Raw genomic sequence first — 12,749 nt, forward strand, 5'->3', positions numbered from 1 at the left:
GGGTTGTGCTTAACACCGTGCAGGACGTTTGGCATTTGCCAGAGAACACCAAGATTGGCAAATTCGCCACTGGCGCCCTGTGCTCTTCACAGATGAAAGCAGGTTAACACTGAGCACGTGACAGACGTGACAGAGTCTGGAGACGCCGTGGAGAACGTTCTGCTGCCTGCAACATCCTCCAGCATGACCGGTTTGGCAGTGGGCCAGTCATGGTGTCGGGTGGCATTTCTTTGGGGGGCCACACAGCCCTCCATGTGCTCGCCAGAGGTAGCCTGACTGCCATTAGGTACCAAGATGAGATCCTCAGACCCCTTGTGAGACCATATGCTGGTGCGGGTGGCCCTGGGTTCCTCCTAATGCAAGACAATGCTAGACTTCATGTGGCTGGAGTGTGTCAGCAGTTCCTACAAGAGGAGATCATTGATGCAATTGATCCAATTGAGCACATCTGGGACATCATGTCTCGCTCCATCCAACAACGCCATGTTGCACCACAGACTGTCCAGGAGTTGGCGGATGCTTTAGTCCAGGTCTGGGAAGAGATCCCTCAGGAGACCATCCGCCACCTCATCAGTAGCATGCCCAGGCGTTGTAGGGAGACACGTGGAGGCCACACACACTACTGAGCCTCATTTTGACTTGTTTTAAGGACATTACATCAAAGTTGGATCAGCCTGTAGTGTGGTTTTCCACTTTAATTTTGAGTGTGACTCCAAATCCAGACCTTCATGGGTTGATACATTTGATTTCCATTGATAATTTTTGTGTGATTTTGTTGTCAGCACATTCAACTATGTAAAGAAAAAATTATTTCGTAAGAATATTTCATTCATTCAGATCTAGGATGTGTTATTTTAGTGTTCCTTTTATTTTTTTTGAGCAGTGTAGTTTTCTGCCAGTTCGTGGTGAGTAATCGCTGTTCTGATGTCCAGAAGTTATTTTCGGTCATAAGAGACGGTAGCAGCAATATTATGTACAAAATACGTTTTTAAAAAAAGTTGCAAAGAAACAAACAAAAAAAAATCTATTAAAATTCAAATCTATACATTTTGCTAGATTTGTTTAATTTACGGCGTAATCAATGAAGTCATTCATCATTACTTTCCTCGGATCAAATGAAATATATGTTTTATTTCACCTAGATATCAAATTAGAGAAATCATTCCAATCGCATGGACTACATTTTTTGCAAAGTATAACAAAAACTTAATTCTGATAATTGAAGTGGGTTTTAAACCCTCTTGGGGGTTCAAGCTTGAAAGACCTGATAGAACTGAAGTTAAAATAATATTTACTCAATCCTTCGTCATTCCTTTAAGTCTGAACAATAAGAGGCTCCTCTTCAGCATGTGACTCTATGTCAGGTAACCCAGTTCCCTCTTCAAGAGTACATACGAAGGGGCCTCTCTCACTTTCTCTAAATATCCTCCTTTAAGATTTTCTTCTTTCTCACAAGTGTCTGATTGTCTGATACAAGTAGCGCTTCTCTTCTTGTTCTGCTGTTTTGTAAGATGAGTATTAGTGTAAGAGCTGGCCAGGCGTCGGCAACTGTTTAATCAGTCTTGTTGAGCATGCAGGTTTGATGTGTTGTCTCTGTGTTTAATCACCGCTGCTGAGCACACAGGTTTGATGTGTTGTCTCTGTGTTTAATCACCGCTGCTGAGCACACAGGTTTGATGTGTTGTCTCTGTGTTTAATCACCGCTGCTGAGCACACAGGTTTGATGTGGACGGCGAGTTAATAAAGCAGTATCTCCTCTGCCTTCATCAGCTTTACACTTTGTTCTGTGCTGTATTAGAGTGGCAGATGGAGTTGGAGGCTGCTCTGAGTTCCCCCCAACCCGCTCTCTTTCTTTTTCACTGTCTTTATGATGAAAATTCTGTGTCACAGATGCATGCAGGTTAGTGTGTGTGTGTGTGAGTGCACGCACATGAATGACTTGAGACTTATTTCAGAATTTGGCTAATGGTATCAGTTCAGGTTATATACTACATGTTTCAATACTTGATTGACAGTCCAGACATTTGCTCCTCAAATTATACTCGGCGACATCTCCATTGTGTGGCATATTTCTGTGTTGTTTTCAGTTACTTAATATACCTAATATGATTGGTTAACAAATTCATACATTTTTTTAATAAGTCTAATTCTGAATTGTTTAACCGTCAATTTATTCAGTGAGTTTTAAACAATTTGTGGTTATAACTTTTGAAAAGTTCAGATGATGTAGGATGGTACAATGCTTATCAAGTAAACAGTACTATCCTTTCTTACAACTATCCTGAAGAGGAAAAAATATTATATATATTTTTTGTGGATAAATGAGGCAAAAGTTTCAACTTATTCCCCACAATTTGATGTCTGAAAGCAGTGGTGCGGCGATTGATTCATTAAACCAGAACAGTAATGAGGAAAGAAATGATAATTCAAACTTACATTTTTAACAAGAAATATAATTGGAATTTTATACAGAGAAGTCCCTTTGTACAATTATGATTAAAGGAAAATTAATTGTATGAAAATGTCCTCACACAGATATACTGTAAATTTGATCTACCAAAGCTCAAGCCACATAATTCTAAAATATTGTGTTCGGGATCGATCTTTTTTCTTTCATCTTTTTTTATTTAGTATTAAGGTCCAAATCTAACTGTTAATTTTATCTGAAACAGTGAACCATGCAGGCGTGGAAGTCAAAATTAGCCTAAAGATGTTTCATTTACAAAGACCGAAACACTTTGTCAGGCAGCGATTGTTTCCAAGCATTATCTCTGCCTCGTTTTAATTGCTTGGAAGTGAAATTAACAGAATTAGAAAAATTGCCTTTCTCTTTTTCTACAAGACTCTTTATTCACGGGTATTGTTGTGTGCTTTGTATAGATTATAGGCCTTTTTGTTCTAGGAGTGTAAATATATACGCCCCCAGTCACGGCTTTAGCTTGGAACAATCCCACTTCGCTCATCACAACCTCATGGGAATTCATTTACAAACTATGGGGTAAAATCCCATTTTAATATCCAGTATTAATTTGACAAAAATGTACTTGTTTAAAATTGTGTTGTGCCCCAAGACTTACTTGCAATGCCTTTGTTTGCATTTGTCGTTTATTTTCTCCCATGGTAATCAGTAGAATAACCATTTACACCGATTTGACGGTTCCTAATCGTCTTTATATAATAGGGCCGGAGATTAATTAATAATCTATGTGCTCTCCTGAGAATAGGCTGTAACGTTATGTCTACAGAGAGTTGTGGCATCCGATTTGAAATACTGGTGGGCTTTCATAATTAGAGTGGTCTCATGTAGAACCTTTTCTGTGTGTGACAGTAGAGTGAAAGCATGTGAGGAGAGAGCTGTTCCCGACCTGCACCAATAGAATGAGACCATGATGATGGGGATTGGGTCTGACGAAAACAAGGAAAGGTTTTGTGTTCTGATCCTTGGTTTTACTTAGTCTGGATTATAATTATTAGGAGAATGCATATCAATTCATTTTTATTATTTTAAAACATTATTATTATTAAAGCATGATATTGTTTTGCTTTAATTTAGGCTATCCTCACCGGTCTAAAATAGCTCAGCAACAAAATCAGCAGGTAGTCAGCAGGGATCATAGAAATACAATATCAGGTTTGAGTTAATTATCTTATTATGACATTAGTAAAAACGCTTTAGTGTACCAAATATAAAATGTATTAAAAATGTTGCATTTGGGGAATAGCACTTATTTTTTCACACATTACGGAATCTGTTGTGCAGAATTTGATATCCTTAATTTTTTGGGGCACTCCTAATTCCATGAGATCAATTTTACAAGGGACATGAAATGAAAAATTTAATCACTTCAGAGCTTTCTGTTCAGTAATCTCTACTGAAGAGTGACAGCATAATATTCTAGTTTCACTGTATTTAAATGGCTAAATATATAGTCATGAATTGGGGTATGGATTCCTTCACCTGATGTTATTGTGCTGTGTGTTATAGGTTAATGTCTTCATATAAATGAGTAAAGATTTTCAATTCAATTAAATGTTCCCTCCTTTTTTTCCTCTGTAAGGTTCTATTGGCGACCTGGAGGGTGGCGAGGACAACACACCTGAGGATGTCAGCCTATCGGGCGATGAGGGCGGAGCCTCAGACTCAGCAGAATGTGACAGTTCCAGTCCACCACCATATACCCCCCTGTACAATGAAGGTGAGCTCTCTCAGCCTGGGGCAGCACTGAGAAACATACAGCTATCCTCTTATAACCATGCAACACAACTCAGTGAGTACCTGGTGGCATCTAAGCAGATCCACTGCTTCTCACAATGTCTTAGCTCATGGCTGGTGCTGTAGCTTGCTGAGATGCTGTGAGTGACCTGACTCTCTGCCACTATTGCCAAATGGTTCATATGCCACTCAAATACTGCTGCCAATGGTAGTTCCCTGGTTTTTCTCACTGAACCATTGCTTTTAATTCTGCCCCAGATTATGAACAAAATTTCTTGGCAAGTGCCCTGTTTCATTCTGTGGAACTATCTGTGTTGAGCTCATCATTTCAATTGATTCATACAACAGTTGTCTTCTGTGATGGCACCAGGGTCTTGGAGATATATTGATAGTGTCGTCTCAGTCCTCAGTCTTTTGTCTCGGTCTCAGTCATATGTTTTCTAGTAATTATTTATCTATTCGGCTGTCTTCACTACAATAGGTATGACTGCGGCTGTTATGTTGACTCTATTATTCAATATTTGCATTGATGATTTGATTGATTCCCCCTACTCATTATGATTTCTTTATTAATTGTAAGTTAAAATATACGTTATGTGGTTCCTGGATAATAAGTTCTATACTCTCTCAAATCAACTGCCAGTGCTATGTAACCACTAATTCCCATAAACTCATCATATCCCAATATCCCACTACTTGTTAATTGTTAACCAAAACTATGCAGAATAGGGGCACACCATCAATGAATGTTGAAAAGATAATTTCACATGTGCATACAGTACCAGCCAAAAGTTTGGACACCTACTCATTCAAGGGCTTTTCTTTCTTTTACTATTTTCTGCATTGTAGAATAATAGTGAAGGCAAGCTATGAAATAACACATACGGAATCATGTAATAACCAAAAAAGTGTTAAACAAATCAAAATATATTTTAGATTCTTCAAAGTATCCACCCTTTGCTATTATGACAGCTTTGCACACTCTTGGCATTCTCTCAAGCAGCTTCACCTTGAATGCTTTTCCAACAGTCTTGAAGGAGTTCCCACATATGCCTAGCACTTGTTGGCTGCTTCTCCTTCACTTTGCGGTCCAACCCATCCAAAACCATCTCAATTAGGTTGAGATTTGGTGAGTGTGGAGGCCAGGTCATCTGATGCAGCACTCCATCACTCTCTTTCTTGGTCAAATAGCCCTTACACAGCCTGGTGGTGTGTTGTGTCATTGTCCTGTTGAAAAACAAATGATAGTCACACTAAGCGCAAACCAGATGGGATGGCATATCGCACAGAATGTTGTGGTAGCCATGCTGGTTAAGTGTGCTTTGAATTCTAAATAAATCACAGACAGTGTCACCAGCAAAGCACCATCAAACCACCTCCGCCATGCTTCACGGTGGGACCACACATGCGGAAATTATTCGTTCACCTACTCTGCATCTCACAAAGACGGTTAGAACCAAAAATCTCAAATTTGGACACATCAGACCAAAGGACAGATTTCCACCGGTCTAATGTCCATTGCTCGTGATTCTTGGCCCACGCAAGTATCTTCTTCTTATTGGTGTCCTTAAGTAGTGGTTTCTTTGCAGAAATGCGACCATGAAGGCCTGATTCACACATTCTCCTCTGAACAGTTGATGTTGAGATGTGTCTGTTACTTGAACTCTGTGAAGCATTTATTTGGGCTGCAATTTCTGAGGCTAGTAACTTTAATAAACGTATCCCCTACAGCCGAGGTATCGCTGGGTCTTCCTTTCCTTTGGTGGTCCTAATGAGAGCCAGTTCCATCATGGTTTTTGCAACTGCACTTGAAGAAACTTTTGAAATGTTCCGAATTGACTGAGCTTCATGTCTTAAGGTAATGAAGGACTGTTGTTTCTCTTTGCTTATTTGAGCTGTTCTTGCCATAATATGGACTTTGTCTTTTACCAAAGAGGGTTATCTTCGAATCATATTATTTTGAGTTATTACAGAGTTCTGTATTTCTTTTTTAAAAAGACAAAGTCCTGCTCTTGTGAAATTTTGGGATGGAGTGTTAAGTGATAAGCTTCTGCTGGTTGGCTTGGTTTGATAAACCCATGGAAATTCTGTCAGGTGTTAATTGAGACTAGATTAAAGATTACCCAGGGTTGTGTGTTGGTTTCAGCTTGTGTGCTGCAGGTGAGGATGAGAGAATTAAGTGTGTGTGTGCGTGCGTGCGCTCGCTCGCGATGGTGAAGAATAGAACGCCGATTACATTTCAGAGACAAATAAAGCTTGTATTTTTGTGTTTTCTCTTGTGTCTTTGTCTCCCCCCCCAAACTGAATGGAGAAAAGCGACACGTCACCTTGTTGATTTAGCTCTCTCTCTGGTTCCTCGGTTGCCCGGTCCTGCCATTATCAGCTCTCTGTAAATCAGCCGTGTTTGACGGACCTGCTCTTTCAACCTGGGATCAATACCAGGTCTTTATCGGGCCAGCGCTGGCTAATAAAGGCAAGGTCCCTTATCCACCATCTGGGAGAGAGAGAGACATAGGCGATAAGCTCTTGATAACTTAGAGAGAAAAACACATTCTACCAGTAACAGGACCCGCTCTGTGTTCATCTTCTAGACAGAAAACAAATATATTAATTTGCAATGAACAAACAATGCACCTTTGCACATGCACACACACATACGCTACTCATCTGCTCAATTCATCTGTCTCTGTCGTGGTGTGACTGCTTCCTTTCAATGTTCCTTCATTCTCAGTGTTTGATGAGATCTATGGTCTACAGGTGAATACAGGAACTCTTACTGAAACAAGGACCCTTGTCTGAGACCTTATAAGGATAATAAAAAATATGCTAGTCAAAACTAGTGAGTGAGAGAGACCAACACTGCTGGTCCAAATAACTATTTCTCTTCACAGGGCCTTTGCGCTCAAGTAGCATCCCTGTTTTTGTTTCTGTGGGAACCAGTGGAGTTCACCAGTGAGTTAACATGCAGAGAGCAGAGGTCAACAATGCAGTAGGGGGAGGACACACAGTGAGTTGGGGATGAGAAAGAGGAGTCTGGGTTTAGAAGTTCAGGTTGTTGGGTGACTTTGCCCTGCAGGTGTGACAGGGGAAGTTCTGCTTATCAGATTGATAGAGGCTTTCTCGGTTGGGGGGGTGGGGGGTGGGAGGCATAGAAGGAGGGGAGGAGGTAGAGAGGGGGGAGGAGGGGGCGGCAGAAAAGTCTCTGTCATCGACTCCTGATACCTGCCTCCTCGGCTCAGATGATATGGGAGATAATATTGATAATATTAAACGCAATAACTGTGGTTCCAGCTCCACTCCCCCAGCTGAGCGCATGATAAAATCAATATGCCATTCAATGTGATTTATAGCTGAAAATAATGGGACTGTTTAGGCAGGGAGGGAGGGTTAGTAGTGTTGGGGCTGATGTGCCGGGACAGGCTGAGTGTGTGTGTGTGTATGGGGTGGGATGGAGAGTTGGACGGGGTGGGTGTATTTTTAGGGAGGAGGGGGCGGGCAATGGTTGATTTTTTTTTTTTGACGATACAGATCTAATCTTCAACTGTTACATTAATAACAGCACCTCTCTGAGGGCGTCACGTTGGCGGACGTTTATGGCTGGGTATCGATCGAGCGCTATCGCTGTTTATCTGAGCGAGAATGCAATGGTAAACATGCCCTTTGTGCACAAGGCCGAGGTGTTATCGGGGTGGGTTGATGGGAAGGGATTTGGGGAAGGGGAGAAGGTGAGTGGGGCAGGGGCGGGAGAGTCCCTCTGATTAAGCTAATGGCTGATAATCAGCCCATTCTGCTATGTAGGAACACCGTGGAAGTAAAGTGTATGATACCAAAGTCAAAGAGGAGGTTCAGAGTTCTCCCTACACAGTGAACACTGATCAGAGAGAGAGATTCAGTAATCACCTTCATCAAAGACAGACAGGGATATTGATGACAGTGATTAGAGTGTATACTCCACTCCGTCTGTGTCTTTGTTGGAGGTGGTTTGCCTTTATGCGACAGAGGCAGAGAGGGAGAGATCACTAGACATCGTCTCTAATGAGGTTTTCTGTCTGTGGTGTCGCTTGGAGAATCAAAGGGTCCATCTCCGTGCTGAGGTGTTGTGTTACACAGCTATGGAGGCTTTATTCTGAGGGCTTTGATCAACAGACAGGAACCGCCAATGATGAGGAAAGTATGTGTGGAGTGGACTCATTGTACACACACATACACACTCAAGTGTGACGAATTGCGAGCACCACACACACACACACACACACACACACACACACACACACACACACACACACACACACACACACACACACACACACACACACACACACACACACACACACACACACACACACACACACAGTGTCCTGTCCTCTGGATGGATGGCGCTGATAGACATGGCAGCTCTGCTTCTAGCTCCTAAACCACTTTGCAATTTTTATTTATTTATTTCTTACGTTATTAGCCCAGAACGTTTTTTGTGTTATCACATACACCTGGAGAAGTGGTTACTATGACACACACTCACACAGGTTGAATAAGACAAAAGTGGATAAATAGCCACTGGATGGCCATCGATCCTCTTCTGAATAGTGTTTATTTTCATGTCTCGGTGTAACGTCATATTATTATAATATGATACGTATATAATGTATAATGCACCAACCCTGTTGTTTGAATAGATGTCTCATTGTTCTGATGCCCTCTTCTTTCAACAGAGCCAAGGACACATGAATCCCTTTGTGCACCTGATGATGAGGAGGAGGAGGAGGAGGAGGAGGAGGAGAAAGGTCCAACACACACTAAGGAGGAGATGGAAGAGGAGGAAGACTGTCTACATTGGAGGGGTCCAGGTGAGTCAGTTTGTCTGTCTGTCCGACTAGTCAGAGACTGTGAATCCATGTCTAGTTTGTCTTGTTTATTGTGTGGTGCGTGTGTAATGTGTTTGTTTTTGTGTCATAGCAGTCTTGACTGAGGGCTGTGTATTTGTTTTGTAAAGTAAGTGTGAGTGTGTTTAAGTTGCTGTGTTATTGTGTAGATGATGTGATGTGCCCAGGCTGTTGTTTGGGAGAGGCAGCCTTTAATGTGACCAATGGGAATTTATTCAACTTGTAACAAAAACCCATCTGAGAACACAAACATGTCACAGAGGATTTAACAAGCAATTGCCATCATATTTTTTTCCATCCCTCTTGTCATAGCTGTTTTATTTTTCTTCTGTTCACTTAAATAATGTAAGGAGATTACTATAGGATCTATCTTTCATATTTATTTTCAAACTGTGTGTGTGAGTGTGTATGTGCCCATCAGTGAGTTTGTCAGTGTTTTTAATTATTTTAGTTGAGGATGTTTTCATTATCGTCATGTCCCAGCCTGTCCCTTTAACAGTAATTGGAGCGATATTAATTGCTGTGTGGTTGCTGGTTGATGGCAGCACAGTGATGTTAGTGTGATAGGCTTTTTTCCTCACAAACTAACTGCCGGGAGAGCAAGAGAGAGGGGGAACGAGCGAGAGATAGCCCTTCTATCAGTACTGGAGCAGGCGCTGTCTTTATCAGGAGCACGATTGGCAAAAGGGAAACTTTGACCGGTCTGAATTTTTCCCTTATCGTCAAGGCCCCCCCCCACAATCCCCCATCACCACTAACAACCCCCAAACCCAGACATGCACTTCCCTCTTGTTATTTCTTCCTCTGAATGTCAGGAATGGAGACATGGTGAACATCGTCTTGTTCATACATTCGTTTAGTCTCCATCAGCGATTTCTCACAAGTCTCTGGGAGAGGAACATTTTCTCATATGGAAAATGCTTTAATCTCTTTCTTCTTTGTGTTAGTGTTCTGCTCATTTCTCACTGTCACTTAGTTTACCCCTGTTTTCGGATCAGGCTGAAGATACAGAACTTTCTAGCTGCATATCTGTTTTTGTCTCTACCTCCTGTCTGTCTGGCTGTCCGTCTGGGTACAGGGATTTGGGGGTGGTTTACACTAGAGAGCAGGGTCTGGTCAGGTCCTCACCACAGACCTCTCCCCCTCCTTCTTACTCTCTCTTTCCCTCTCCCTCTCTCCGTCTCTCTCTGTCGCTCTCACAAGCTGTCCAACTTAACTATTTTCCTCCTCACAAATGCAGACTGTCATGCTCCTGTCTGCCAGAGATTGGTGCTTGCCCTCAATTTCTGTGCTTTCTAGATGTTCATGTCATGGCAGCCACGCTTCATGTGAGAAATTTGATATATTCTGTCTCCATGACTGATGTCTTCAGGCCCTCGCAGTCTTCTCGCTCTCTCTCTATGCCATAATGAGTCAATGATGAACACAATCATGAATATTTGTCGTTCATTTACAGTGTAGAAATATTTTTCATGTCATTTCCAATTCTGTGCAAAAATCCCATTTTTACAATATAATGGTAATGATTATTACGTTAGCAATTCTTTATAGAATTGATTTTTATATATTTTTTAATCTATTTCGTTCCTGTAAATTATATTGCATTGTGTCTGTGTCATTACCACTGCTCAGACATTACATTTCACACGAACAGAAGGAAGACTCATATTGTAATTGCTCAAAATAAGCATTTTCATTCTTCCCATGCCTATATTTGTCGACCACATTAGTTTCCTGTTTATTAGAAGATAAAATGTGACACTTCCCATCAGAAAGGCATTATACTATCTTCCTGTAAAGTGTCATTAGTGTGTTATGATAAGTGGTTATCATATGGTTGTAGCCTACACTTTCATCCAAGTGAGTGATATGACTATAGACGATCGTTATCAAGCAGTATAAAAAATGTAATAATTATATTTACTGTCAATAACTATCAATACATTGCCTTTGTGACATGAATTGATAGTGAAAACCATGAACGTTAAAATATGATGCTGTAGGAAAAGGCTTACACTAGCTCAAATATTTATTTAACAAATGATATTCTTGCTATATTTTTCAGGCCACGTGGAAGATGAGGTGTGTGTCTGTGGTTGTATTTCTCTGTAATGGTGTTGGTGTGTGTAATATAGATTTTGATGAGGGTGTGGTGTTTTAGAATGGAAGGCGGTGGCTGGGACCAAGTGTCTGGCAGGGATTGTATGATACGGTAAAGAGGCTTTTTAATCTAGGATGTGTCCTGCTGCATGATATGCAAAATAAATTATGAAGAGAAAAAAATGTGTCTCTTGAATGACCTTGCTGGCTGGAGGGTTTGATATTTTCCTCTGCTTAAAATTCTTGATATGCAAATAGCCATCACAGTAATCCCTCGTGGCTCACGGACTGTCACTCCTGGCTCTCTCTCCTCCACATACAGAACAGAACAGAACAGACTGAGTGTCACTGAGCTGCGCAATCGGAACTGGAGAAACCCAGCAGACCTGCCTTGCTAGCATTTTCCTCTATCGTTATCCTCCAAATTACCCGCAATAATAAATTATTATGGCAACGTAATAATAATAATAATTATTATTTACCAGGCGTGGTGGATTTTTATAATATTTAATTATGAAGGACCATGGAGTGTCATAGTAATATGCATATTATCAATGGCATATAAATTATGATAATTTATTTTGGGCAGCGGTGGTGGTGGGTGAGAGGCAGGGAGGGAGTGGTCCTGATATGAAGGTGTGTATAGATGGTTAGGTTGTCTCTCTGTCAGCAGAGAGTGACTGAATCTGCATATCCCTCTATAGGAGAGCTCCGTAGAGGGAATTGGAGGGCGAGCAGGGGGATGAGGGATGAGCAGAACTAAAGTGGAAAAGGCAGAGGTAGAACTGACATGGCTCCTTACAGGTATACCAAGATGAAAGTATTAAATACAAGTAGTTTTAATCATGACTATAAAAATTTCTGATTATTATGATATCTGTTTCTAAATCTGCGTATGATATATGGTTTTATGTGAATTTATAAAGAACATTAATGTACCTAACAGCAAGGTTTTGAACATTCCTTATACTGTATTTAGCAGTTTTGGAGACCGTAATCTCCTGTGTAATCTCCTATCACTGTGCATAATATTAAAGGCAGTAATGTTATCTGGAAAATGTTCCTTGTGTGCTTGCTTTTTTAGTATTGCTTTTTTATTATTTTGCAAGTTGCTTTATTTCTCTGTAAAGGTATCCATCAAATGAGAAGTTATACAAGTTTAGTTGTGTGTATCAGGTTGCAATATAGCGGTTTTACTTTTGAGGTTTTATTTCAGCCTATTCCTTGTGTGTCACGAAAGGCAGAAGGCAGTTGAGGTATCAAGTGCAGTAATAACACATTTGCATAATTCTGTGTAGCTATTTTCTCTTAGTATTAGAAATCAACAAAAATACCAATCCCAAAATCTGTAATTTTTTTAGGACAATACAGAAAGTATCCATTTGTACCTAGATGATAATTCTAAGGACAAGAACACTTGTTTGCTGTGACCACCAATCAAAGTGATTCTTTCATGGATGAAGTGTACTGATTGTGGTGATACAGTTTTCATTTCTATGCATTTCTGCAGCATGTCTTGGCTAAAGAAGGTACATTTTTCTATAATGGCAATGCTA

The 12,749-nt window shown here is 40.7% G+C and overlaps 1 protein-coding gene across 1 annotated transcript in view; it reads left to right on the plus strand.

Annotated features, from left to right (window-relative positions):
• The window catches only part of LOC118396621 (zinc finger protein ZFPM1-like), a 97,953-nt gene that overhangs the window by 40,800 nt on the left and 44,404 nt on the right, over positions 1–12,749 (plus strand). Inside the window, exons 2-3 of the mRNA XM_035790924.2 lie at positions 4,059–4,196; positions 8,923–9,057. Coding sequence (XP_035646817.1) covers positions 4,059–4,196; positions 8,923–9,057 — 273 coding nt within the window. The remainder of the gene's footprint in view (positions 1–4,058; positions 4,197–8,922; positions 9,058–12,749) is intronic.

The sequence above is a fragment of the Oncorhynchus keta genome, chromosome 17 (assembly GCF_023373465.1).
Source record: "Oncorhynchus keta strain PuntledgeMale-10-30-2019 chromosome 17, Oket_V2, whole genome shotgun sequence".
In the NCBI taxonomy this organism is placed as follows: domain Eukaryota; kingdom Metazoa; phylum Chordata; class Actinopteri; order Salmoniformes; family Salmonidae; genus Oncorhynchus; species Oncorhynchus keta.